This window comes from Parastagonospora nodorum, assembly GCF_000146915.1.
Source record: "Parastagonospora nodorum SN15 chromosome Unknown scaffold_20, whole genome shotgun sequence".
NCBI lineage: Eukaryota > Fungi > Ascomycota > Dothideomycetes > Pleosporales > Phaeosphaeriaceae > Parastagonospora > Parastagonospora nodorum.
Genome location: NW_001884568.1, coordinates 439,095 through 465,991, shown reverse-complemented (window position 1 = coordinate 465,991; position 26,897 = coordinate 439,095). Strand labels below are relative to the sequence as shown.

At 53.4% G+C, this 26,897-nt stretch overlaps 11 protein-coding genes across 11 annotated transcripts; 4 read left to right on the top strand and 7 right to left on the bottom strand.

Annotated features, from left to right (window-relative positions):
• Nucleotides 1-736: 736 nt before the first annotated feature.
• Nucleotides 737-2,228, top strand: SNOG_11812 (hypothetical protein). The gene has a single exon (XM_001801997.1). It carries the CDS (start codon nucleotides 1,281-1,283, stop codon nucleotides 1,764-1,766), a length of 486 nt encoding a protein of 161 aa, XP_001802049.1. The 5' UTR covers nucleotides 737-1,280; the 3' UTR covers nucleotides 1,767-2,228.
• Nucleotides 2,229-3,922: 1,694 nt separating this feature from the next.
• Nucleotides 3,923-6,369, bottom strand: SNOG_11811 (hypothetical protein). The gene is made up of 4 exons (XM_001801996.1): nucleotides 5,819-6,369; nucleotides 5,740-5,761; nucleotides 5,305-5,689; nucleotides 3,923-5,013 (listed from the first exon to the last, which is right to left on the bottom strand). The coding sequence occupies exons 1-4, from the start codon at nucleotides 6,288-6,290 to the stop codon at nucleotides 4,528-4,530; spliced, it is 1,365 nt and encodes a 454-aa protein (XP_001802048.1). The 5' UTR covers nucleotides 6,291-6,369; the 3' UTR covers nucleotides 3,923-4,527.
• Nucleotides 6,370-8,091: 1,722 nt separating this feature from the next.
• On the bottom strand, nucleotides 8,092-9,459 carry SNOG_11810 (hypothetical protein; the record flags this gene model as incomplete). Its single annotated transcript, XM_001801995.1, has 5 exons — nucleotides 8,092-8,235; nucleotides 8,283-8,954; nucleotides 9,005-9,218; nucleotides 9,264-9,382; nucleotides 9,439-9,459. 5 exons carry the CDS (start codon nucleotides 9,457-9,459, stop codon nucleotides 8,092-8,094), a joined length of 1,170 nt encoding a protein of 389 aa, XP_001802047.1.
• A 516-nt stretch (nucleotides 9,460-9,975) lies between these two features.
• On the top strand, nucleotides 9,976-11,158 carry SNOG_11809 (hypothetical protein; the record flags this gene model as incomplete). Its single annotated transcript, XM_001801994.1, has 4 exons — nucleotides 9,976-10,209; nucleotides 10,268-10,311; nucleotides 10,569-10,789; nucleotides 10,838-11,158. The coding sequence occupies 4 exons, from the start codon at nucleotides 9,976-9,978 to the stop codon at nucleotides 10,960-10,962; spliced, it is 624 nt and encodes a 207-aa protein (XP_001802046.1). The 3' UTR covers nucleotides 10,963-11,158.
• A 658-nt stretch (nucleotides 11,159-11,816) lies between these two features.
• Nucleotides 11,817-12,702, top strand: SNOG_11808 (hypothetical protein; the record flags this gene model as incomplete). Its single annotated transcript, XM_001801993.1, has 3 exons — nucleotides 11,817-11,840; nucleotides 11,878-12,511; nucleotides 12,542-12,702. The coding sequence occupies 3 exons, from the start codon at nucleotides 11,817-11,819 to the stop codon at nucleotides 12,700-12,702; spliced, it is 819 nt and encodes a 272-aa protein (XP_001802045.1).
• Nucleotides 12,703-13,092: 390 nt separating this feature from the next.
• On the bottom strand, nucleotides 13,093-14,734 carry SNOG_11807 (hypothetical protein; the record flags this gene model as incomplete). Its single annotated transcript, XM_001801992.1, has 3 exons — nucleotides 13,093-13,542; nucleotides 13,593-14,352; nucleotides 14,433-14,734. The coding sequence occupies 3 exons, from the start codon at nucleotides 14,732-14,734 to the stop codon at nucleotides 13,093-13,095; spliced, it is 1,512 nt and encodes a 503-aa protein (XP_001802044.1).
• A 1,534-nt stretch (nucleotides 14,735-16,268) lies between these two features.
• SNOG_11806 (hypothetical protein) lies at nucleotides 16,269-20,244 on the top strand (the record flags this gene model as incomplete). The annotated part of the gene is made up of 5 exons (XM_001801991.1): nucleotides 16,269-16,470; nucleotides 16,737-17,035; nucleotides 17,145-18,349; nucleotides 18,550-19,047; nucleotides 19,173-20,244. 5 exons carry the CDS (start codon nucleotides 16,269-16,271, stop codon nucleotides 20,242-20,244), a joined length of 3,276 nt encoding a protein of 1,091 aa, XP_001802043.1.
• A 148-nt stretch (nucleotides 20,245-20,392) lies between these two features.
• SNOG_11804 (hypothetical protein) lies at nucleotides 20,393-21,306 on the bottom strand (the record flags this gene model as incomplete). Its single annotated transcript, XM_001801990.1, has 2 exons — nucleotides 20,393-20,992; nucleotides 21,058-21,306. 2 exons carry the CDS (start codon nucleotides 21,304-21,306, stop codon nucleotides 20,393-20,395), a joined length of 849 nt encoding a protein of 282 aa, XP_001802042.1.
• Nucleotides 21,307-21,932: 626 nt separating this feature from the next.
• SNOG_11803 (hypothetical protein) lies at nucleotides 21,933-23,980 on the bottom strand (the record flags this gene model as incomplete). The annotated part of the gene is made up of 2 exons (XM_001801989.1): nucleotides 21,933-23,876; nucleotides 23,963-23,980. 2 exons carry the CDS (start codon nucleotides 23,978-23,980, stop codon nucleotides 21,933-21,935), a joined length of 1,962 nt encoding a protein of 653 aa, XP_001802041.1.
• A 764-nt stretch (nucleotides 23,981-24,744) lies between these two features.
• On the bottom strand, nucleotides 24,745-25,028 carry SNOG_11802 (hypothetical protein; the record flags this gene model as incomplete). Its single annotated transcript, XM_001801988.1, is given in 2 exon segments — nucleotides 24,745-24,911; nucleotides 24,929-25,028. 2 exon segments carry the CDS (start codon nucleotides 25,026-25,028, stop codon nucleotides 24,745-24,747), a joined length of 267 nt encoding a protein of 88 aa, XP_001802040.1.
• A 254-nt stretch (nucleotides 25,029-25,282) lies between these two features.
• SNOG_11801 (hypothetical protein) lies at nucleotides 25,283-26,821 on the bottom strand. The gene is made up of 2 exons (XM_001801987.1): nucleotides 26,127-26,821; nucleotides 25,283-26,088 (listed from the first exon to the last, which is right to left on the bottom strand). The coding sequence occupies exons 1-2, from the start codon at nucleotides 26,642-26,644 to the stop codon at nucleotides 25,569-25,571; spliced, it is 1,038 nt and encodes a 345-aa protein (XP_001802039.1). The 5' UTR covers nucleotides 26,645-26,821; the 3' UTR covers nucleotides 25,283-25,568.
• Between the last annotated feature and the right edge of the window lie 76 nt (nucleotides 26,822-26,897).

The following is a 26,897-nucleotide window of genomic DNA, read 5'->3' as shown; positions in this document are numbered from 1 at the left end:
GTGTTGAGGTAGTACAAGAATCCAGACTGCATGCACCGTCGAGCACCTGACTATTCGAGGAAGTGCCGAAAGCAAGTACACGAAAAAGCAAAGCGTGGTTCCCCGCAGTTCTTTGCTACGCTGAGGTCACCGGCGCTGGACGAGTCTTCTCGTACTCCACTGTATGCAGCAAGCCGCGGCGGATTTACATATGTCAGTGAGGCGGGTCAACGAGTCGATAGGCGGTGTAGGTAGGAAAATACTTGTCAAGATACATTCTGCCCAGAGAAGCTCGGATATTATCCTGTATTTCATCAGCCTCCGGGGAGCTTCTCGGTCCGTGTCAACATGAAATAGACAGGCCGGTAATCGTGTACCCATCTGCAGGTGTCGACATTGCCAATTAAGCGGCAGCCTTCAAAAGGCATAGTACCGGACACCGATCGGTGGATGCTTAACTCCGTTCACTCGGTACTTGTCATCCTAGGACTCTAAAGTATGTCGGAGGAATTCACGGGCACCACACTACACACAGTAGCACTCGTGACAATCAACCATGTCCGCTCAAGTCGATTAAGACGTGGGCGCAACGCTCGGAAGATCACTTGACGTGCTGCGAGGCTTTCCGCAGGTTCCTAAGCCCCACCGCCAAGTTGTGTAAGTCAAAGCAGTCTCACAGCCAGGTTTTGCAGCCGAAATCAGCCTTGGATTGCGACCTCTGATTCCATGGTTTTTCACGTGCAAGAAGGACCATCTGCATCCACCCACGTCTAGTTCTGCATCATGTTTCAGGACCGAATCTTGCAGAACCGATGGTGGCAGTAAAAGTTCACTAGTACCCCGCACGCCACCGCCTCAAGAATGTGGCCTTATCGCAAGCGATGTGTGCCTGAGGCCATGCAGGCTGCCGCCGAACTGTTTCAAAGCTCAATTGGTTGGGCATCGTGTTGCGAGAAAACAAGAGGGTTGCTGCGCCGTACTAAGGCTCATTGTGAAGACGAGAGCCTTACTCCTCAACATGCGATGACATCGTGTCGAATACCGCGCGCAACTAGGGCGCGTGCGTAGAGAAGGTCGCGGCTGGCCCCCATCTCAGGATCCATCCAACTCCGAAGATCGAGTCAACACCCTGGATACCCGTTGAACTTTAATCCTGAGCTCGCACTGGCCCCCACCAGCCCCCACCACGTTTACGCAGGGAACCATGGATCCCTAGGGCAATTCTTGAAACTGGACGCATTGTTCAGGAAGGAACGCTAGAGCTCCTCGCGAAGAACCCTGGCATCTATAATCAGTGTCTTATGTACACCCGGAGTGTTCGCCTCATTGACATGGTTCCCTTCCCACGCGCTGATCCAGACATTGACAAGGCTTCCATGCGAACTACTCAGGGGCCTCGCGACTTTTTCACGGACAACGGACAAGATGCCGAAAGCGTCATGTTGACGCCCAAAGAACACGGGGTAGTTGACTCGACGCTGCAAGACATAACCTTAGAGGGAAATCATCGTGTTGCTAATCATCCTTGTGAGCATCCTTGCGGAGAGGTGGAACGAACATCACCCTGGAAACAAAGTGAGGCGCTACCTCGCGACGACCATCCTGTAATTGCCAATAGGTCATCGTTCATGCTCGGTCAAGCAATTACGACAACGCAACTAGAAGAGGTCATGTGTGACAAACTCAATGTACGCGTCAATGCAAGCTTCAGAAGCTTCACGGATGTCACCGGCGGTTGTGGCGGCACGTACAGCATGCCGCATCGAGCCCTCAACCTCCGCAGCTGACATTAACTAACTTCACACAGTAGCTATTACAAGCTCCCTGTCGGTAAAGACATGGCTCCACTGTCAGCCTTCGACTACGGGTATTACAGACACGGGTGTATGGGGTGTATGCGTCTGACAGGCGGGAAGCAGCATTATGGATAGCAAGTATGGCGAAGATAAGCGGAGACATCCAACAGGTCTGAAGGTATGACGAACTCGTCGTACGAACTTGTAGGACGAGACATGTCTCACAGGGCCGGATCAGGTACAAAACGCGTGGGCAATACTCACTTACACCAGAGGCGTTTCGCAAAATCGCAGGGTAGTTCGTGAGCATGTCTTGTTATCCGCATACCTTTTGGCATTCGACACGTGCTGGGGATTTCGGCTTGGCAATATCTGGCCACTAACGTTTCCTGCGATAACAGCCCGGAAGCAAATATGATATCAATAAATTGTACTTCGGCACTCGAGCCCGAACACATGGCAAGTGCGGGACCTGAGTGCTGTGTTACAGCTAGATATTGGTAGCACGAAGACTTCAACCTTTAGGACGTACCCTCTCTCTGTACCTTCGAACTTTGGAAGAACATCAGCTAGCGGTTCCACCCGTACCGCGTTACACGGCATTCGATATCAGTCACGTGGAGACTAACGCAGGTACCTTTTCCTCGTCACGAACATCAAACACTAACATTCTCACGTCTGCATCGTCTTCCACGAAAGGCGATCATAACAACCATTGCCCATTTCCAGCAGCCTGTTCAAGCGCACATACCAACCCATTTTGCATCGTCTATTACCCTCACATTTTGAAGATCCCGCGATAAGCCCGTCCCAAGACAGTCAGTCAGAGTCGCACGTCCACTATTTTAGCTCTTGCGCTACACTTGCAGCAACGATAACCTTCGCCATCTCCTCACCGGCCCGAATCATCGCACCAAAGACCACGCCCCCAAGCGAGTCCTGCGCCCCCATTGGCTCCCACACACATATCATTAACATAATAAAAAAAACCCTCGTGTCGTACGGTTTTCGAGCCATCACCCATTTGCCTTTGCGATCTCAAGCGGCACAGATCTCACACCCAATTTACCCGTCCCATGAACCAACAATGCTGTGAGACTTACGCCCTACTCCTACATAAGTCACACTGCATTTTTTTCGCTGCTGATCGCGGCTTTCGGCAACTGCAGCTGGATGTGTTTCTTTGGAAAAGGGTTGGTCGGTACGGCCCGTAACGCGAGAGTTTGATAAAGTGCGGAAGACAAAGGAAAGGCTCGCGACCGGCCGGAGTCGTGCCGAGAGTGGTAAGCACGCGGCTCGCGGCGTTATTTTCGCGGGAATTAAGTGGCTTGTTTGCTTCTTTGCTCGCGAACGCAAGCGAATATGGACCGTTTTTACTCAACAAGGCTTGTTTCTTTTTCATGTGTATGCATTGCTTTACAAAAGCGTACATTGAGCGTCCGCACCCCATTTCCATGTGCAACAATGTCCATGAGCATACTGTAATCTCCCTACATCTATGCGCATATGCCTCGTCAGCATTCAAACCCAGGATTTCACCTCAGCCCAGACCGGCGCCAATAAACTTTCCGAAACGAACGTGTCTCAATCGGGTAAGCCCTACGAAAAGACGCGTGCCGATCGACGTGTTTTACGCCGGGGATGTCGGGAAGGAGAAAATGCCATCCAGACTCAACGCAGTGTGGATTCAGCTTTGCACTTGCTTCGAATCGGGCTTTGTTCTGTGTCGTCATGGACGCTCCCATGCTGATCGTGATGTTGAACTGTGCTCATGTTGCAGAGCGGGCTTCTGCGCGGCCTCGCTTACCGAAGCGGCGGGGTTTGAGCTTTGCCAAACGACGCTGATCCTGAGACTCACCGTTCCCTGTGGTATATGTTGATGAGGACGTCTGGAGTGTGCTAGTTGAACACAATGACACAGACAAAAGTCCAAAGATGGTTCTTTTGTTGCTTTTTCATTCGACATGCATAGTTTCTGCGTTCATTTGTGCTATGCTGTGCAAGGACATGTTGTTACGCTGCCGATGAGCCGAAAAGTGACAGCGGCAAGTACCATGCGTTCACCACCACATGACCACTTCGGGCGATCCCTTACTCCCAATGTTCCCAGATCAATGCACAATGCAAAACCACTGCAGGAGATCGCGTAACTGGAAAGCTGTCATTTCTTCGGTTGCGTCTCACAGACTATGTTGCAAGACTACGCCTAAGGCTATATCATATCCACATATAGGTGACAAGGAGCGTACAAGAAACGCAACCCAAATAAGCTCGTTTCAGGCATTGGACACTTCAACACCGTAGAAGGCCCGCCCATGAGGGTCGCGACAAGATTGTGACGGCGAAGTATGAAAAACAAAACGGGAAATGAAGCGTACAAGTACTAGTGGCCCGCGCGAGCGGTTACAGTCTTTTCCTCTGGATGCAACAAGTAGCATGATGATGTGTGCGCGCGGAAAAGGGGGTATAGTCGACCATCGTGGGATTAAAAAGAAATCAAACCGTGATGCATAAGAAATAAGCGAAGAACAATGCTAAGTATGCTGATGCAGAGAGACAGAAGAAATGCAAATATTGTGAAATCACTCTCTTGAGCCAGAGATGTATGCTGGGTTGTGTTTCCAGACAGACTTTGTATCCTTTTCAAATGTAGAGACTTGCATCGCGTCTTGATGCACAGTCCGATAGGCCAGAAAAGCGTATCGTAAGGCGGATCCTTCTCTCATCTTTGAAGGCCCATAGTGGTCGTGCATCAATGGATGGTGTCCACGCCCTCAAGCTTGGAGAGCGTGAACTCCGTCTCTGATATGCGGCGCATGCCCGGTGGCACGCTCTCAGAACCCCTCTTGATTCGAAGCTTCTCCATCAGCTTCCCGATAGTAACGTATTCCTGCGGCTCTACCACGAACCCGGCATGTTGGGATTGAAAGAAGTTCATAACGAGCTCCAGCGCGCGTGCGGCTTCTTCTTGCGAAGGTGTAATGGGCGAGGAATCGTTGGATGAACTCTTCTCGTCGTTGTGAGCCATTGGAAGAGGTGGCGGTTGCATCGAATGAGTCTGCGTAGGCGATACTGACATCGCTTCATCAATCGCAGCCAATGATCCAGGGAGCTCTGTCATGGGAGAGTCGAGGGCACCGCTGCTGACAAACTTCGGTGTCAGTGCATCTGAAGAGCCTGGTGGTGACATGTACTGCTCGACGCCAACTAGCAAGGGAAACGTCTGGCTGCGTGGTCGCTGGAAATTGTTACTACCTGGCTGTCCATTTGCAGCCTGACGTCCCATAAACGGACTGGGGCCACATGCTGAGTCTGGCGTGAAGAATGGAGATGACAGGGAACTAGGGCTCGTCGGACCGGCTGAGAAAGAGGACGGGGGCGCAGTATCAGTGAAGACACTTGACAAAGAAGTGCTGCTTTGTGAATGAAAAGGTCGGCGTTGATTAGTAAAGTCGTAAGTATCAGGGCTTTCGCTTTTGAGGTTCTCTGTGCTCTTCTTGGCTGTCACGGCTGTAGTGGAGGGCGATACCCCGCCAGGCGATGTAGGCGAAACGGCCCCCGGCGTCTGCACATTCGACGCCGGATTGGATGTTCCCTCGGACTCCTCCGCTATCGAGCCCTTCCTCGATCTCGCTCCCATGAGATGATTCTTTTGCTTGAACTTTTCCAACCAACTGGTGCTATTTGCCTTCAGGTGGCTGTCAGAGTTACCCACGGTCGAAGCGAAGAATCGGGCCTTATCTCGGATGATGGCATCGCTGAGTGGCAGACCCTGTCTTTGGTGGTTCCTCGCCCAGTTTGCAAGCGCCCTTTCGATGTCTGGAAACTTGCCCTTCGACCTTTTGATAGGTGAACGACTCCCGTCATCTTGGTAGAGATATTTCTCCTTCTGGCGCAACACTTTTGAAACGGTACTACACATGAGAGTCAGCACGGAAAGATACATAGAAGCATGCTGTGGTACCTTCTTTCTACACCAAACATTGCTGAGTGACACTGTCAGCGATACGATCATTATCACACAAGGACAGATGCAGACATACCTCCGATCTCAGTCTGCTTGACAGTTGGGTTCTCTTCGTGATATTGGCACATCCGTCGACGATCCTGATCAGTGAGAGTCTTTCGAGGCGTCGATGAAGTGCGTGAATGAGTCGAGCTTGCTGACACTGGAGTCGCAGAAGCCGGCGTTATTGGGACTGGTGCAGAGGGAAAGATGGAGGGCTGGTATGTCGATTGGCTAGTCAACATACTCGGCCATTGTGGCATTATCAAGGGCTGTAACTGTGGGTGGGTAGTTCTAGGCGTTGGGTGTGGATGGTGTGGTGGTGGATGCATAGCAGTTCCATACATGGGCTCCATAGGCAGCGGCGCAAAGCTGTTGAAGCCATTGTAGTCTTGCACTGGAGACTGATGGTGAGGGTTGTATCCAGTGTTGTCGTGCCATGAAGCATTGTGGTCATCAAAATGATCCTGGTGATGGTGTTGGTCGTGGTCCATTTGGAGCTGGCTCATGTCGAAGCGTCAGTGAGCAAATTGGAGTCTTGTAACCGTGCGAGGAGGAGATGGCCGTATCAGATACAAAGTAGAGAAGATTCTCTGGCGGGCATCTGCACTGCGGTGTTGCTGTGCCTGGGAACGTCGGTGACCTCAGTCCGGGCGGGCGCATGCATGCATAAGGTGATGTTCTGGATCCTGAAGCGAAACGACAGCGACGAGGATATGGATGTACCGCAGTAATACGGGGCTTGGGCTGACAAAAGGCGCTGTAGTATGACAGCGGTCCAAAGCGAATGGTATCAAGTAGCGCGGCAAAGCAACGAACTCAAATGGAGGGACAGGCACTGCAGGGAAATGCCTGGCGCGGCGGGTCTGCAGCGCGTACTTGAAGAGAGTCTGGGGACGCTGGTACAAGCCCTGGTGTGTGCGATGCGGGCGCGGCCTGCTGCAGCTTGCGGGAGAGGGGCCTGTTTGTTTCGAGCCCAAGCGTGCCGACGAGAGACTGGCTTGTTGGCGTGTGCACTGTGAATCCTGGACGCCATCAGGCCAAGCGACGAGCAACACCAGCGACGACGTTGGGCTTAGCGTGAGCGGGTCTCATCGGGGATGCGCCCCTAGCAGCTGTGCGGGCCAGAATTATGCGGCCGCCTGGCTCAAGCTCAAGAGCACACCCCGGCGCACGCCTCCACGCCTGTCTGGCGCTGCGGCAAATGGGATGTCAAGGCGGACGGATAGGATCACCCATCCCATCAAGGCCTTTGCACCGCCTTTGCACCTCTGCGGCCGGCTAATATAATGCCACCCGAAACGGACATGGTCAGAGTGGACGCGCTATATTGGCATCGCCCCGTGCGTCCGGCGCACTTCTGGCACTGCTGGCCGTTGCCGTGCACTCGTGGCGCCACGCCCGATGTGTCCAAGGGACTTGCTTGCTGCTCAGGTACGCGACATGGTGGCGATTCCCACGAGCCTGCATCGCACGTCAATCAGTCGCCGCTGCATAAAGAGAGGCACAATCTGTCCACGGCTGTAACCCTTTCGGAAAGCTGCAATAATCGCGCCCACAAAGACGCGAGCCATCAAGCACCCATTAGGTTCTGCCGAACAGCCACTCACAGCCAGGAGCGATAATAAATTAGCGCCCAACTCGCAGCGAGCGTTGTGAGTCGCCAGGAGGACGACGCCCCCGGTCGCCTTTTCTCGTTTTCTCCGAAGTTGACCACTGTGCCCGTTAGAAAGCCAATAAGAAAAGCCAACGCCATGAAAAATTGGGCCAGACAATGGTGATCGTCTCATCTTATTCCCTGACATTCCGAAGTAAACAATATGGGTATGGGAAAAGAAAGCTGACACCGTTCCAATAACACTGGCGACCTCGTGGTTGGGACGTCTGCACTCCGCGTTGCGCCTTCGCGGCAGCAAGGCCATCTTGTCGTGCTGATAGCTCGCGGACGGCAACGGACCGCCACAGTCCAATGTGGATTGGCGAATGATCCGCGCCGAGTGCGGTCTTGTCCAAGTAAGCGTACGTGCTGAGGCCGAAGCAGTGCTATTGGGACGGCTGCAGCGGCCAATCTGAGCTGCGAAGTCGGCATCGAGCCGCGTGCTACTCGGTATCCTCAAGTCAAGCCTAGCCCTAGCAATCGTATTGTAGTAAGACATGCTCAGCCATCCAAAAGCCTTCCATCACTCCACTCACTCTGTATCGCAGAAGCCGGAACCCTGCATGCCGGAAGATCTCACGTCACAGGACCTCGTCTACTTCTTCACAATGGTAACTGGTTGACCGGTAAGTAGGAGCGCTCCACTAAAGGCCTTATGTCGGTGCAAGGTACTTACCGATATCTTCATCGGCGAGCTCGTGGGAAAGACCCACACGCTGGGGCTGATGCTTGACCGATTTACCGTACACAATGGCGTGTTTGAAATCATCGACAATCGTCTTGTGGATGGAATGACACTGCTTCTGTTAGTATGCATCGCCACGCCAAAGTACTATTAACCCACAAAGTCTTCGACCGTGCACGCCGTGGAACGCAAGACAACCGGTGCAGTATAGTCGGGCATGCGACCCTTTGGCTTCGTGTAGACGCGCACGAGGTTCAACTTCTCCCACATCTGCTCCAGTAGCTCGTCGATGTTCCAGCCATGCTCGGAACTAATGGGACAAGCATTTGGAATACGGTACAGCAAATCAAGTTCCTCGATCGTGATGGCGTCTATCTTGTTGAGCGCGTAAATGACGGGGATGTAGCTTCGGCCCTTCGCCTCGATGACATCGATCAAATCGTCCACGGTGGCGTCGCATCGAATAGCAACGTCTGCGTTTGCCATACGATACTCGTTCAATACGGCCTTGATCTCGCCATGGTCGATGTGCGTCAGGGGGACGGTTGAGGTAATACTGATGCCGCCCTTGTCCTTCTTCTTGAGCACAATGTTCGGTGGGCTCTTGTTGATACGGATGCCGAAGCCTTCCAATTCGTTCTCGATGACGCTCTTGTCCGTCAGAGGCTTATTCACATCGAGGACGATGAAGATCAGATGGCATGTCTTCGCGACTGCAATAACTTGTCGACCACGACCTTTGCCGTCTTTGGCACCCTGAATGATACCAGGCAAATCGAGAATCTGGATCTTGGCACCGTTGTACATGACCTGGCCTGGTACCGTGGTAAGCTATGCAAGAGTCAGTAGACCACTCGTGGCTCTTGTCATGGGTGCGGTACCGTTGTGAACTCGTATGCGGCAGCTTCCGAGTGCTGTCCCGTCAATTTGCTCATGAGCGTACTCTTCCCCACCGAGGGAAAGCCAATGAAGCCGACACTGGCAACACCAGTACGAGCAACATCGAAACCGACACCCGCACCGCCACCACCACTACTGCTCGGCTCAAGAAGTTCTCTCTTGAGTTTCGCGAGCTTTGCCTTCAGTTGCCCTGGCCTGGTATGAGCATATCGATATACAATTCATAGTTGGTGTTCATACCAAGATGAAAAGACGTTGCTTTGTTCTTCTGGGTCTTGGCCATCTAGAACAGGGATGTGAGTCGCGATCGATGCGTTTGCGGGAATGCGGTCTCTTACTTCGGCCTCGATGTCCTTGATCTGTTTTGGCAATCACGTCAGCAATCTGAAGTACAAATTGCGCGGGGCGCACATACCTTGTCCACGGTGGTCGCCATTTTGTCTGATGTTCTGCCCTTGACAGTGTTTCAAGATGGGTGTGGTAATTCTGGTGTTGACTATGGAGAAATTCGATATGCAATGACGCGGGCGGGGTCCGGCGAATCGTTTCGCCGGATCGGAGCAACCTTAAATCGCCCTGCATATCATGTGATGCCCAGAGAAGACCAAGTTGCCTGCACCAAGCTGTCCTTTCCGACATTTCCGAAGGAAACCGACGACCGTTACACAACATCGCAGACGGCATCATTCCTTTGGGCAAGTAGGTTTGACACATGCATGTGGCTCGACCTTCGGTGTGAAGCAGCGAATAGCACGCGCAGTCTCGGCGACTAACTTACATAATGTGACACTTTTTTGCATTCACGTGTCGTTATCTTGTTCGCGCATTCCACCTGCTGATAACCTGCTTGTTCGGTCTTATCTTCATACATACTTAAGCTATCTTTGTACCTCCAGCTCGAGCACGACTTATCCCGTTGATTTTCGCACCTTGTCTCAGCGCAGAAAACATCATGCCGGGCATCACCAACCACGAGGATAAATTTCAATCACTTGTTCAGGCTCTCAGTGAGAAACTAGGACCTTGTTCAGGGATCGACTCTGCAGATGTGGACGAGAAAGTGCTCCAGCAGTTGATGCAGGACTATGTTTCCAATGAGTCAGAGTGGTCAAAGTATTTCTTCCCGGCATCGAACATGGCCTATACTCGCAACTTGGTGGACAAGGGCAATGGCAAGAGTAACTTGGTACGATCTATTTACTATAATTGCATCGATTCTGGCAAAGAGAAGCTGACTTTGGTAGATGATTTTGGTGTGGTCGCCAGGGCGCGCCAGCCCTATTCACGAGTAAGTTTCTTTGTACACCGCTTATTGACACGAAAACACCGAGCTAGGCTCAACATCCTCGACACTCTGGCTTTTGACTCCACGTGACGAAGCGGCTTTTGCTGCCGATCATACGATCGATGCGTCTACAGCGTAGGAGGTACGGTAAGACCGCCAATTTTCGATACTCGCCTATTGTGTTTTGTTATCTTTGAGAAATTTGCGAACCACAGCGTTGTACGCTATTAATACGCCAGAATTGTACTGACGGAATGCAGTCATGCAAACGCACACTGTATCATGAAGATCCTTAAGGGCAGTCTTACTGAGACACGCTACGCATGGCCAACAGTTGATCGCAACAATGCCGAAGACCATCCACTGCAGGTTCTATCAAACAAGACTTTTGGGGAGAACCAAGTCACCTACATGTCGGACAAGCTTGGATTGCATCGCATTTCTAACCCCGATCCCAACGACTATGCTGTCTCACTTCACTGTAAGCTGGACGTATCTGTAGTTCGGAACCTCGACTAACTACGACCAGTGTACACGCCACCAAACGCCGCAGTGTATGGCTGCAACGTCTTCAACGAAGAGAACGGACATTCTACCCACATCAACAAGTGCACAGTATTCTCAGAGTATGGCACACGACCAAGCTCCATGTGAGACATGTTGTAAGTAGTGTGATGGACACCCGATCCTTAACACTGGAAACCTGGATGAGTGGGTGCAGGAAAATTCGGAAGTGTAATGCGTCCTTCCTTTCGATTCGTGGCGAGGTTTGAGAGTTGCTAGAACCTCGGTTTTCTACTTGTTTCTTCGTTAGCAACAGTTCAAATTCATAGATCCTACTTTGAGACCTTCGCAATATCGATGCTGTGACATCATCTTCTTTTGATCGTCATTTTTGTTTCAAAAGTGTTTGTTTATGTCCGATCAAAACCTCAACCTCTTTGATGTGTACTGACCCTTTCCAAGGCCCGACGCCTTACTTGCAAGGACAATGTGTGTGAAAGGGTTCCAAACACTCTTCAGGTTTGCCCAATCTGTTGTGTTCTAGCACCTTACAGACGTACTGAGTGTCGACTTCTCTTTCCGTCCATCACCGCAATTGCTTTGAGGACCGTCACCGAAGGCTCCTGCTATCCCATATCGCCACTCGCGTTGTCTACCTCTCGTCAAAGTCTATACTGACAAGTTCATGGCGTCGCTCATTCACCGCACCGCAAACGCACAACCATGTGATGTCATTGTATATACACAGCGCACGAACGCCCTTCACTAAGCGCCAAAATTTCAACATTATACATTTACAATTCTTCCTACCGCACGAACACTAATTTCACGATCTCTTCTACGCACCGCAATTCTTTCTACCCATCGATAGAGTGTCAACTCAAGCGCGCATGCTGCCAAAGTTCCTTCACCCCATCACTACGAAAATACCACACACCTTCGGTATGCCGCTTTTCAGACGCGCAGTAATCAGTCAACCGGCATCCCCACCGCCTGGTTCTATAATGAGTGAAATTGCATCTTCGTGGGTAGGTTTTGGGGCGCGCTCCGACTTCGCCCTCGAAGAGCCCATCAATCGCTTCCAACTTCTCCTGGGACTCGTCCACATTTCCAGAGACATCCACTCTTTTGCCGACAGAGCTCAATGGCGATTGGCGCACCACTACCGCAGACACATTCAAGCACCCCAGCGCCACTGCGAAGTCCGTTAACGACGCATTCCAATGGCCGCAAGTTCGTCAAAAACTCACCAACGCCGCGGAAGCAGCATCTGAATGTTTCCAAGAACGCCTGAACCGCGCGTTCGAAGGCAGCGATGTACCCGCCATGCACGACAAAGCCATGTCTTACGTTCCCTCACTCTCTATACCCACACTCCACCAAGTCAGCCAGAGCGTCGACGCACTCACAGACAAAGCGCATGCAGTCTTACCACAGCGCCGCCACTCAAACGCCTTTACAGACGAGGAATTAGCCGGTGATCACCTCGCGTTTGCTTACCAAATGTCGCAAAAAGCCCGCCGCGCGCTCGTAAAGCAGGGTATATGTAAATCCTGGCAAACAGATGCGACGCGCGCGACTGTCCAGTGGTACGACCAACTCGACGCAAAACTTTCCCAGCTCTTTTCCAATGAGAAAGTGAATTTTGGTGTCAAGCAGTTGTTTCAGATGAGCCCCATCTGGACCGGCGATGTTGGCTGTAAGACCTGGAATCTAGAACTAGATACAGGTATGACGGAGGTTGTTGCTGAGGGCGAGGGCGACGAGTGTGAGGAGAAGCGGGTGTGTTTGGCTGTCGGATTTACGCTGCCGGAGACGGCGGGGTGTGTGCGGGTTGAGGATGTTGAGCGCGGGACAGTGGATGAAGAGGATTGGATGGCGGTGCAGTAATGGTTGAACAGAGGCGGAGAAAAGTGCTTGGATGTAATAAGAGCGATTGATACCCCGAATAGAAGATAGGAATGACATCAGACTAAGATGATAAGCGTAAGACTTCCACGTGAAAGCTTGTCAGTTGTGATTGCGAGTGATATGTCTTTCAAGATACAGTAGCCTCATATTGCTAAGTGCCGCTTTCTTTCCATGGCTAGACTAGGCCACCTATACTACTATCGGTTTAAAGTTATGTTGAAATTTGAGACCTTGCATCTATTCGGTATATCGATAAACGGCTATGATAAAACGACGCTCCTTCAATACGTCTTGTGCCTGGACTTTGTCCGTCGCATTGATTACAACACCGCCTTTTGAGCTTGATCAAGCAAAATGCCGCCAACAACTTTATCTCGCGAGCTCTCCTGCACGCTGACGTACTGCGCTCTGCTCGCTATGCTGTGACCCCGTTCGTGTCGCCTCAAGTCTTCCAAGATCATCAACGCCCTCTTCCTTCACGGGTTTCATGCCCGACGGCGTTCCGCCAAAGCTCACAAGCACCGCAGGGTTCGTCGCAGTCAGATCGTCCATGACGCTGAGTTCGTGTTCTGTGAACCACTTCGGCATGAGGAACGTGCGAATGGGGATGAGCGCGATGATAAGCACGGGAAAGCCGATTGCGGCGATGGTTTGTGAGATAGCAACAGTGCAAGCAACGCCGAGGATTTGGATGCCGATGAAGAGCCATATCTTCTTTTGCGAGACGGTATTGAGCGGGTTGTCCCGTTGGATGAAGCGGTGTTCAGACATGAGATACATGAATTTTGCGAGGATGCCGTTGGATTCGATGGAGCCCCACTGGAAGAGTCAGTATTGGACAAGGTATAATCTAAAAACACAAAACTTACACCAACAACGAAGAAGACACCGGCGAAGACTGCTGCGGGCATGATGTGCAGAACTGTCAGGAGTGGTCCAGTCATGGTCCCCCAGATCGCCATACCCATGAGGAAATGGCTGACGCGCTGTTCCACGACTGCTGTCGCGTGGACCACTGGCTTCCTGATATCTCCACCATCCTTTGTTTCAGTGATCTCCAGCTTGGTTTCGTAGATAGTCAGAGAATCGGTATGCACAGGAGCTTGCGGCACAAGTCCATTGGGCAGAGGCAGTCCAAGAATGCCGCTAACGAAGCAAGTGCATCCCAGAAGAAAGAAGTCCCAATGAAAGCCAGCAGGCTTCCTCAGTGGATATTGTCGTGCTTGAGCCGTGAGCGAGGACACGTTGTGATCGTAGTAGAACAACAACATCATCAGGAACCCAAATGGCACCGCCACGAAGATCCACTTCACATCCAGGTTCCAGAAGTCGATGACCCAATTTCTGGCTTGAGTCGGCTCGAATGCGCCAACCGTCGGTACGCGATAGATTTCTGTGTTTGCGAGTCGACCGGGAAACCAGTAGAATCCGACCCAAAAGAAGGTTGGGAATGCGAAGGAGTAGTCGGCGAGTATGCCTCGGACCCATGGCTTCCAGAGTGTGCTACTGCCGAGCTTCTCGAGACCGTAGACGGAGCCGAAATACAGAATAGCGATGACGATGGAGAGGTAGCCGCCTGCGATCGTAGTAGGTTCGAAGAGATAGACCAGTTCTTCAACGCCCTTGACTATGGATGATGTCAGTCACGATTTCATAGATTGAGTTATGGATAGGGAGTACACGTACTGCAATAAATGATACCTACATACAGGCCAAACGTTTCGCTCGAGAAGTCTGTAACGTAGGCCATGTAGTCGCAGTAATTTCCAAAAGATACTATCCAATGGAAGATGGCGGCCCAGATGCCTACCCATGCTGTAAAAGCAGGGTAGATGGTGGGATCGTGCATTTGGATGATGTCGTAGATGGTGTAATTGAACAACGCGATCAGTCCGGTCACTCCAACAATTGTGAGTGGTTGACATGATAGAAGACTGAACACCATTGCTGCCAGTGCGGAGGAGAACAAGGCTTCATTGATGCCAAAGAAGCCGCCTGTGCGTCGGTACATGTCGAGAGTAAATGCAATGGCTGGTAGGACGCTGAACTCGTTAGCGAGAGGTACACTATAGTTGAGGATAGAGCTTACTTGACAAAGTACATTCGAACAGTGCTTGCGAACACTCGGTACGTAAACGCGTCTCTAATGTCGCTCCAGTAGTAAGGCGCTCGCCGCTTCACATCATGGTACATGCCCCGTCCGGGACGAAGTATGCGCCATCTTCGCCAGCCTTTTTCGCCTTGAAATGTGTAAGATTCGGTCGTCTTGATTCTGTCTAGCCTGTCGCCATTCCCTTCAGGATCCATCACCTTTTCTCCCATCTTGCTCTTGCTGGTACAACGCTTCGAATGTAAACAACGGACAAAAAGAAGAGGAATCGCTAACAACGCTCGGATATAAGCTTATGCTGTGCACGGCAGAGGCGCGGGTATCACGATGCGGACCCAATGAATTACCGTCCTGCTCTAAACCCTGAGCATTCTGCTCTCTTATACCAAGCCAACCAGATTGCGCAACCAGGTTGGTAGACTGCGGTCATTACGGTCGACAGCGGCGGTCGCTCCTTGGCAGATGTGGGTACTTTGACTCCACCCTAGTGAAGCAGATCGCCGGTGAACACCTCAGTTCTAACTAGGCGTCGGATTCGGATTCTGCAAGTGAAGTAAATCCAAACATTTCTAATCCCAGACACATAGTAGACCTCATTGTTATCGTGGCATAGACTCACTGCAGCCACAATCGCAGTTGTGACGAGAATGACGTGCAGGTGATGTTCGAAAGCGTGGATGACTGATGCAGTTCGCTGCACGTCTTTCTGGTTAGCGCCCGCGCCACATCGACTTTTGTCGGAGGATTGTCCTTGCTCTCTGCCGTTAATCTCTCCAGTTGGCTGCCCGAGCAGCAACGGTCGATCGATGGGCAGAAAGGTTTCTAGCTAGTCTCCCAATTCGAGGATTGACTTGTGCGATTGTTTCTGACAATCTTCATGGTTTCCCTGGTACATCGTCTATCTCCATTTTCTTAGGTGGCTGGCATGCACGTCCACCTGCATGACGCTACAGCCAGAGCTATCGTGTTTGCGGCACCTGTTGGAGATGGAGAGAATTCCGGGACTGAATGGCTTGACAGTAGCTGTACCCTATGAGCCAAGGCGCTATAGAGTTCCTACTTCGTCGACCTTCCTGCGTGCTGTCGCTGTCGCTGTTGTGGTTAGTGTTCGCGTGGACATTAGGGCGCATCATGACCCTTGGTTCGTCGGCCTTTCTGCGGTGCCACTTCGAAGTTCAGACGTCAATTCAGTCCGCCCCACTACATTGGACATCCTCAAAACTGTCTACTGATAATTCTTCCTTCCATCCGATTCACGCGACATCTGTCGTTAGTCCCTAGCAAACGGCCCGTTCCACACCATGCATGTGTTGCGCTGGGCACGATCATCATCCCAATAGCTTAGACGCGTGGCATCTCCGAACCACGCGCGCCCCGCCTGTTCAGGCTCAACGAGAGTTCTGTGGATGCGGTCAAAACTGCATCTTTTACGATAATGACCGCGCTTGACGGCATCGAGGGCTTGTCGGAATGCATTGGACGCGCGATACAAGAGCACCTTGCAAGGTCCAATCTCAATCTTGCGTGGCCTCAGATTGATAGTCTTGATCGTCCCATACTTCGGTTCGAGGCATTCATCGAAGATGCTGGTGCCGTTAGTACGGTTGCGTCCCGATCTGAAAAGATCGCTTCGGTACGTGTGTTTTCTTCCTTCCAAGTCGAGTATGAACTCCTGTATAACTCGAGCGCATTGACTCCTGCAGTGTGACAAGCATGCATCTCTCGGAGCTACATGTGCTCTACGAAGCACTGCGGGTACGGCCAGGATGCTAGCTTACTTCACACTGCGGCTACACGCGCTGCCGCAACGCTCGATCTGTATGAGAAACTAAGCTGACATGAGTCCAGCGAACCCTGGACCTGACTGGTATGAAGACTCCTCAACCGTCACGTAGTCCCACAGTAACCCGCAATGTTGCTACTCCCCACGCTGAGGCTCTGCATGATCGGGACGATCAGGAATCAGCTGATGATGACGATGATGATTTGCAGGACGATGCAGCAGCGCAGACTGCTTCGAGGAAGGGCACAGGCGGTCTTCGCGTGGCCAACAGCCAATTGATTCGAGAGGACCTTAGCGAGAATCAGCGGCAGATGCAAGTCGACTCGCGCACTTTCCCGAAGCGGAGGAAGGTAGCCTCAGAGAAGTTTGTTTTCCAGCCTTCTACTTTAGATAAGTTGATCATCGGCATCTGGGAGCAGGTATGAAGAACTCTCATATTGCACTGCAGATGAAGCGCGAGACTGACTATCTCCCCTGTGTCAGGTGCATGGATCAATAAACTTGGACCCTCAGGCAATATTTGAGCAGTTCCAGGTAGCACCAAACAGCGTTTCGAGCGTAGTGCGTCATGCGCCAATGGATGCCGCACCTGTCGCTCTCAGCGTCACGACTGAGCCTAGCGGCGGATCTTTCAGTCAAATGAATGTATTCTGCCGCAAAGTGACACAAGCCAGTCGCGTATGTCGTTCCATCGAAATCATCGTACAAGCTCGATGGACAGAGCTGTTCGAGGAGCAAGTCCAGGCGAGAACTGCCGCTCATCCAGAACTATCCTCGACGAAGCACAGAAAAGGAGTCTTCATGGAAGCTTGCCAAGACTTTGGTTGGTCAGAAAAAGAGCTCCGCAATAAAATGGCGATCTGGCGAGGATACAAAGACGTCAAAGATGCAGCAGGCTGGGCGGCACTAGTGTTTGCCGGCATGGGCATTTACCGGTTCTGCAAATATCGCGTGGGTTTTGACAAAGAAGCTATGCGTCGCCTGAAGAACTTGCGTAACCGACTGGAGGTAGCAGCAGACACACTGCATCCCCACTGGCGGCAACTATTGGCGATCGTTGGCGAGCCGCAAGCGCTAAAGTACCCGGGACACCCTCACGAGTGGGTAGTCTACGAGGATGGGTCGGACCCTGTACCACTTCGACAGACCTACATCGAGCATGATCCGTTCTTCTCGTTTGAGCACATCGAGGAATCGGTCGTTGATGGATCTGTGTGGGGCTGCGAAGACCCTCGCTGGATGCCACAAGAGAGCGCCATCACAAGAGCTAGCGGAACCTACATGTGCGCCCTTTGCAACGAGCAGCAGTCCGATGAGCCGAAGTTGAATGCCTGTTTCTGTTTCCCGTCGCTGTTTGGCTGCGTCAAACGTAAACCACCACCAGTTCAAATCTACCGTACGGCAGAGGGTAAGAACAACGGTCTGATAGCCCTGACAGCCTTTGAGAGAGGAACAGCAGTGGGGGAGCTGGTGGGTCTGATAACCAATGGAGTTCGACATCTCGACGTTATGGAGGGCTCAACGCCGCTGGCCAAGTATCAGATCTGGCAGGGCCGCGAGGGCAACTATACCCGCTTTGCTAACCACAGCTGCAAAGCAAATGCACAAACCTCGAACTTCACATGGCTGGACACACAGCGTGTGATTCTGGTCAGTAAAGGTATCGAAGCTGGATCCGAAATAACAGTGGATTATGGCGACAAATACTGGGCCGGCTTGGACAAGTCGTGCTTGTGTGGCGAAACGTGCTGCAGATACAAGCGCGATGGAAGGAGATGATGTTTTGTTGTTTACTATATCATAGCCAAAAAGTAGACATAATGCATATATTAATACACGAAGATATACAGGCGGAGCATAGAAAGAGAACGTGCCAGTGAATATATTCGGCCCGTGCTTATCGATAAGCGCATCCATGTCCAAAATTTCCTAGCCGCTACTTGGACACTCGTAAGAACATCACCGCTGCAACAAACATGGCCAACGACTACCCCAGCTCAGATGAGGAGATTATGGAGGCACAGACGGGATCAAGGAAGAGAAGGAAGACGTCGAGTGATTCAGAGTCCGACACAGCACCCCGAGCACCTACAGCAACCTCAATTTCTCGCGTCAAACCAGCCAAGGACCGGGCAGGACATCAGGCTGCCTCGAGAGTAGCAGTATCGAAAGCTAGTGTTCCCGAAGAAAATGGCAAGGAGAAAGTCAGTTTTGCTTCCATTGATGTTGCGCCGTGGCTTGTGGCATCGCTCGCCTCCATGGAGATCAAGCGACCCACCGGCATTCAGAAGGCGTGTATACCTGAAATCCTCAAGGGACGCGACTGTATAGGTGGTTCGAGAACGGGTACGGGTAAAACTGTCGCATTCTCGGTTCCCATTCTTCAAAAGTGGGCAGAGGATCCGAGCGGAATCTTTGGCTTGATCATCACGTGAGTATATCCGTCGCCTGAGTTTTGACAGTTTCGAACTACAATCAATATGCCCAGGTATATTTAGAAATTGTCTGAAGCTGTCAATTAAACACGTTTCTCTGCAAGTGCTAATACGACCACAGTCCCACTCGCGAGCTGGCCATACAAATCTATGAACAGGTCAAAGCCATATCAGCTCCACAATCCATGAAGCCCATCCTCGTGACCGGTGGCTCCGATCAACGCGAACAGGCCATCGCTCTAGCATCTCGTCCGCACGTTGTGATCGCTACCCCAGGTCGTCTCGCAGAGCACATCAAGACCTCTGGCGAAGACACCATCTGCGGCCTCCGGCGCGTCCGCTTCGTCGTCTTCGACGAAGCCGACCGGCTCCTCGCCCCCGGGCGCGGCTCCATGATCCCAGACATCGAAACCTGCCTCTCCGTACTCCCGCCCAAGGAACAACGCCAAACGCTCTTATTCACCGCGACCGTCACCCCCGAAGTCCTGGCGCTGAAATCGCAACCACGAGCACCTGGTCGTCTCCCCATCTTCGTATGCGAAGTCGACACCGAAACGCTCGCTACCCCCGCATCGCTCAGCCAACTCTACCTGCAAACTCCCGTCACGCACAAGGAATGCTACCTGCATGTGCTCCTCCTCACGCCGCTCAATCTGACCAAATCGGTGATTATCTTCTGCAATCGCACAAAGACGGCTACGCTGTTGGAGTACATGCTGCGTATGCTGGATCACCGCGTCACGGCCCTGCATTCCGGCCTCAAACAGCAAGACCGCATATCCAACCTCGCTCGTTTCCGTGCTCAAGCTGCGCGTATCCTTGTCGCGACGGACGTCGCGGCCCGTGGTCTCGACATTCCTGAAGTTGGGCTCGTCGTTAACTTCGACGTCCCGCGCGATCCGGACGATTACATCCACCGGGTGGGACGTACGGCGCGTGCTGGTCGGCCTGGTAACTCGGTGACGTTCATTGGCCAGCGTGACGTGGAGTTGGTGTTAGCGATTGAAGAGAGGGTGGGTGGCAAGATGAGCGAGTTTGAAGAGGAGGGGGTGAGTGTAGAGGGCAGGGTTGTTCGGGACGCGCTGAAGATTGTAACGGAGAAGAAGCGCGAGGCGTTGTTGAATATTGAGGAGGGGAGGGATGTTAAGGGAAATAGGATGGTGGGGATGAAGAAGAGGAGGGTTGTGGAATGAGCATAACATGTCTCGCAAAGGAAAAAAAAAAGTACACTAGTTATTGACGACTACTGAGTGTTAAAGCTAGCGGCAGCTCATCTCATAGCCTGGAAGTGAAGTATGCACCCCTCCCCCGCCGCCCTCCCCCTCCTTGGATCATTTTTTCTTACCCTCCATCTCTATCGCGTCCAATGCATACCCCCCTCGCCTTTGCTGTTTCCTTCTGTCTCCACTGCTCAATATACCCCTCAACCTCACTCCTCCCATTCTCCTTCCCCTCAACCGGCTCCCCCCAAGTCCCCCAATACGGCACAACGCCCGTCCACACATTGCCCCTCAACTCCCCACTATCCAAATCCTTGCGATCCTCACTCGGCCCGCCCACCCTAACCTTCGCACTCCCCGCCTCCACCCGCACCCTCAAAATCCCCGTGCTCTTCAACTCCACATCCGTCGGCGGCACGCGACTCTTCTCCCAGCGGCCCGGCAGCATATTATCGGTAATGAGTTTCATGGCGTACAGCGCCTCGGCGGGGTCCGTGACGAGCGCGGCGCGCCCGTAGACCAGCGCGGAGCGGTAGTTGCAGGAGTTGTGGAAGGGGGTGAGGGAGAGGACGAGGCCGTCGAGAAAAGTGGCGGAGATGGTGATGGGGAGGCCTGGGGTGGAGGAGGTGGTGGAGTTGGTGTCTTGGCGGAATAAGCGCGCGGACACGTAGCCGTGGATGTATATGTCTTGCGCGGTTATGAGAGGGTCGGCGGTTTGGTCCTAGATCCCTATCAGCCCAGATGCCTCCCTTTCCTCTCCCTTCCTCCTCCTTCATGCTACGTTACCTCGAAGTTTCCGGTACAGCCTAGCATTGGCAGGACGACGGGGAAGTCTTGCTCCGGGTCGTTGAATGAGACGTGTAAGACGGGGCAGGAGTTGACCAGGCCGTGAATCGTTGGGAAGTCGTATTTTCCTAGTAATCTCATCTTGTCAACTATTGTCTTCAACAACTCAGGCAGGTATGTTGACTGACCGCGGGCTGGTAAACGGCCGAGTTTGTTAAGGGGAGTTTTGGGATATTCTGGAGCTGCCATGATTCCTACTTTTCTTTCCTGCACTCTTCTTTCCTTCTTTCTCGCTTCTATCAACGACGACAAGAATAGTGAGTAACAAAGAGATCGGTCCGATGTCCCTCTCACTTTCCACTTTCTCGACTTATATATACCTCTCTCTTCTCTCACATCAATTACTTGTGACTCCCAGACGCGCCCTGTAGTCATCTCCAGTGCCCGCCGTTGGTGACGCTTGCTGCATGCGGAAGCGGGGCAGATAATCCAGTCCATCTCATTGGCGCAAGTTCCAGCCTTACTACCTGACGCCAGGCGTGTATAGCGTGTAGACATGTCTCGAAGGATTGTGTGTACTGAAGCGGTGGTTAGTGCAGGATAGACAAGGGGAGGAGGGGATATCGCAGGAAAATGCGAAATACGACATTTCAACGCCCCATGAGACGAAATGAGCGTTGCAAATCATCTATGATATGTAAAATAGTCTTGCATGGTTGATATTCCAGACTCTACTCATCTACACATTCTCTCTCGTCTCTCTAATCCCGTATAAACCTCACTTCCAAATCAAAAACCAACAAAGCCTCAATGGGCGGTCCCAAGCACCAAAAAAAACGCCAATATATGCAACTATTCCCTCCTCTTTCCCATCCCTATCTAAACTCCCAAGCCCCTACCGCCCCTCCCCTCCGACTCTCCAACTCCAGACACTGATACGGACTACTCTGCGGATCAAAATACAATCCCTGGAGCGCGCCATCGCTCCTCCTCAAACAGACATAGTAGAATCCACTAATCGTCAGGCCACACCCGCTATCATCAAACGTCGCGTGTTCAGTGTCGGTCGAGATTTCCACATTGAGCGCGTTTGTGTTGGGGTCGCGGACGAGTCTATATGGCGAGTCGGAGGCGTTGTGCGTGTGTGTGGTAGAGGACGGGGGCGGGGCGGATGTATTGAGTGATTTGACGAAGCAGCGCTCTTTCCAGCGCATGAGGATGTATTCCTTGTTGAGGACCGAGTCGTACCATTTCCTGCTCGTCAGGGCTTTCACAACGTCATCCTCTTTCATGTCGCAGAACGGCGGCAGTTTGCGCCAGTACATGGCGTCGTTGGCGACGTTGCTCTTGAAGCTCTCCGTCAGCAGGGTGTGTTGGTTGAAGTCGAGGATTTCGCCCTCGAGGTAGGTTGTTATCGAGGATGTGCGCGTGTATTGCTGGGAGACGAGGGACTGGTGCGGGTGCGGGTGCGAAGGTACGTTATACGCTTCCATGGTGGCGCTGAGTGTCATCTTGGCCCAGTCGACGGCGTGAATGGTGACCTTGACGGGCCAGCGGTCTTGCTGGGCAGGCGCGGGGGCGGGGACGGGTTCGGGGGAGAGCTGCGAGGTTCGACTTCGGGGTGTGGAGTAGCTGTTTGCGAGCCAGGGCCGCGTGGGCGGAGGCAGGGTCGAGAGGGCGGCCCCACTGGATGCGTCGTAGAAGCGCCATTGAGTTGAATCTGACGTAGTCCCCGGCGCGGTCGCGTTCACTGTGGCTGCTACGCTCGTAGCGTGCTGGCACCCTGAGAGCACTGCGCCCGGTGCCAGCCACGACGTCTCAGCTGGCGGCGGTATTGCAGCCGTGTCTGTCAGGAAGTCGGCATACTGCATGCAGAAGTAGTCCTTGCTCAGGAACCCCGCAGCCAGCGCATGGTTCAGGCTGTCGTCTATCGTCTCCGCATGGCGTATCCGCGAGAGGTACTTGACCGTCTGTTCGAGCAGCGGGGAGGCGGCGGGCGGCGAGTTGGATGTGCGGTGGTCGAGGTAGCTGCGCCGGTACGAGTCGGCTCGCGAAAGCATGTCTCTTCGCTCGCGGTCCAGCGACCTGTTCTCGCTGGCGGCCAGGCGCTGCAGGGCCATCTGGCGGGCGCTCTCCGACATGAAGCGCGCCTGCGACTCGCTGTGCTGGCTTTGGCTCGGGCGGCTGCTGGCGTCTCTGTCGCGGTCCGCGTTGTAGCGCGACAGGTACTCTCTGCGCGCCGAGAAGCGCGGGTGGCGGCGCACACTCTGCAGTATCGCGGTCGACCGCAGCGATTCCCCGCCCGCGCGCTCTGAGCTCAGCCGCGTGGATATGGAGCGCACGCGCTCGCGCTCCGACTCGAGCTGCGAGCGCCCCAGCACGCGCAAGATGTCCGGGTGCGTGTTGGGCTGGTCGCGGCGCAGCTCGTCGAGGATGTGGTCCAGCTCGTCGTCGTCGGCGTCGGTGGCGGGCGACCAGTCATACAGGCTGTTGGCGCTGGGCACGCGGTCTCCATACTGCGAGGCGGCGTTGGAGTCCTCCAGGCGGCTGAGGCGGCTCATAACTCGTCGCAGGCGGTCGCCGTGGTCCGGGTCGTCTCGCTGGCGCTCCAGCAGGCGCAGGTGCTCTCGTGACCGGTCCAGGCGGTCCTGCACCTGTCGCTCGCGCCGCCAGTATTCGGCGCGCAGGTGGTCGTAGTCGGGCTCGGCAGCGGTTTCGCCGTCGTCGCTGTGGGTGCCGAGCGTGGCGGCGAGGTCGAGGATGTCCGAGTGTGGGCTTTCGAGTTGGCGCAGGGCCGACGAGAGGAACGGCTCGGGGTCCTATACGTGCAGGGAAGCCGTGTCAGTCGCTGGCCGCAGCATCATGCACTGCACACGGCACTGCACCTCCAACGGAGTCGACTCACAGAAGAACTGTCGGGCATGGTAGCGCGAGTGATCAGACCAGGCTATGACGATGCATGCGCATCGCGGAAGACAAGCGGCGGCGGGGTGCAGCTCTGTCTATGCAGGTGCGCGGGCAGGCGGGCGCAATGAAGACGAGAAGGTCAAGACGAAGAGACTATGCCCAAGAATCGATGGAACAGACGTTCGCATGCACGGCTGCGGCGTGAGACGTGACAATCAGATGTTTCGTCCCAGGTCAAAGGCGGCGTCTCCAGGACAAGCTTCGGCGAAACATGTGCCTGGCACAAAGGCGTGCGTGCTATGCTGCACCGCCCGCCGCACCGTCTACCACCTACCATCTACCGGCTATCGTCACCGTCCCGCGGCGCCGTCTACTAATAATCACACCATGGATACACGGAGTCTCTGCTGAACCGACTGCAAGATAGACTCCATGTGCGCCATGTGCTGTGATGTGCGTGCGTGCGTGCGTGCCTTCCTTCCCCAGAAATCGCTTCGACTCATGCAGTACCGACGCCATGGGCTCTGATCTGCCGAGCCGCTCGACTGGACAAGTTGCTTTCAAGGTCCACCGACCATCACTTGGCTCATCGCCTCATCTCACGTGTCAAACTCGACCTCTTCTTTGCTTGTAAAAATTGTGTTTTTTTGAATTAACTTTAAAGTACTTGGGTGAAGCATGCTTCGTGCCAGCATCCATTCACGTCCTCGGATCTACCAGAGGAGTGCTTCTTCAAAGACTAGCTCGAAGTGTAGCAGATGAACCTACAGTCTCTGGCGCTCAGCATCGCATGTCAGGGGAAAAGAGGTAGAGCGGTGAGGTGCGCAGGCGTGTTTGCTCCGCAAGCAGAGGACCACTTCCTGTGAGGGGGCACGGCTGGCGTGCCCTTGTCTCGACCTTCGTCCCACTCTCTCCCTTGACCCGCTCCGCCTTGTGCACAGAGACAGCTATTACAGCGACATACCAGATGCCCGTGTATAACTTTTGTCGTCGCCGCTCAGCATGTCCTGCTGACACTCAATGCCAGTCTGAGTGCGGCCGTTGAAACGTGATTCGTATCTCATGATGAGTTTGGCATGCCAGGTGCTCAGCAAAGAGATAGCAACCCACTCCCAACGTAAACGACATTAAAAACAAAAAACCAACCGAGTGTACCCGCCACGTAGCCGTGAGGCTGTTATTCCGTCTTTCTTGTTCTGACCGCAGGGAAATGCCCGACATGCAGTGCCTCCCAGAGATGCTATAACCCAAGAGAAAAGAAAGACCCGGTCTGGCCGATGGTATGATGATGACAAAGGGAATAAAACGCTTCGCTGGAAAATGACAAAAAATGAGCCAGGTATCAAAGGAAAATGTACGAGAGAAGAGGAGAGGAAAAAAACACGCTCGCTAAAATCGATGATAACTCCATCCCATGCGTGGTTGGTGTCATGATGTCACGGTGTGAACATCATGTCGTGCATATCGCATTCGTCTCGTGTCGGCGTAGCATGAGGTTGGTGCGCAAGCAACCCAAAGGAAGAGCAAGGGGACTGGCCAGGTCCACGCTTCCCAGCTTCGACATGGTGAGAGAGACAGCAGGTATCACAGTATCACTTCTGCGCTTATACAAACGCTGCGTACTGTGGTGCGAATCCCGTGTCCCATCCGAATCCGCCGAACCCTCCGTGCACCGCGCTTGACCCGCATTGCTGGGCCAGCACACTCGGCAGAGGAAGGGCAGGGATCGGTGCCGACGCCGGTGGCGGGCTGTAGTACGAACTTGACGTGTATGGACTCGTGCAGTTGTATGGCTGGCTGAAGGATGGCGTGGGCGACGGCAGCTGGATAGCCTCGAAGCCCATGGTTCCCATGGTGCTCCAGAAGGATGGCTGGGTCTCACCGCAAGTTCCAATGGTCGGGCTGGGAGTCGATGGAACAACTCTCCATGAGTCCATCGGGGCAGCGTGTGACACGGGGATGTGCTGTGTTGGCGCCCACCAGTTTGCAGATCCGGGCGAGCTTGGGAGAAGCGGTGCTGGTCGGACAACGTCGACGATCCTTGGCGGTGGGGGCAGAAGGGGAAGGAACAATCCCATAATGGCGCTCTTGACGTCCTCTCCTCGTCCCCTCGAAGTAGTTCTCCTGCGCCATCCTCTTCAAGTCCTTCGAGTGACCCGTACACCAGTGCGGAACACGTAACGGGTTGAACCGCCTGTACGAACTTGTCCTGAAGCTTCTTGAGCTGCTGCTCCTTCTCGGCCCACTCCCATGTGCTGGCAGACACGTCGACCGAGTAGATGTCCTTGTGGTACTCGATAAGCGCTTCGATGGTCTCTGGTGTAAGCTTGAATGCAACCTCATGTTGTGACACCATGTCGACGTGTACGACGTAGGCCTCGATGTGGATTAGCTGGTAGTTGAACAGCGCTTCGACCAGTGGGTTGGAATCCTTGCGTAGTTCCGAATCCGGGGCCTTCGGAACCATGATGGAGCACAATGACCACATGGCGTTGGGACCCGAGAGTGTTTCTGTCAAGCACCGCGAATGTTGCTGTACGCTGTTGAGTGGTCGCTTGACTCGGTTGACTCTCTTCAGGGTCTGGGTTAACCATGGCTCAACCTTGGAGTTGAGGACCACGTTGACGGTAGATCGGGGCGCAAAGGCCGCAGCCGATGCGGGTAGTAATTGGATCGGCATTGTGATTGGTCGGTGTGTGCGCGAGACGGTGCGATATTATGTGGGACGGGGTATCAACGAAAGAGAAGAACAAAAGAGAGGGTAAAGAGGAGTCTCAGGCGGATATAATTTTTTTGCGAGCTCGCCTTAGGAGGGAAGAGACAAGAAAGGGACGGGCGAATGAGGAGGAGGGGAGGGCGAGGTGGGAGGTGGAGGGTGAAGAGGCTAGTGGTGGAAGGTGGGATCTCTTAAGAGCTTACGAGGGACGATCGTG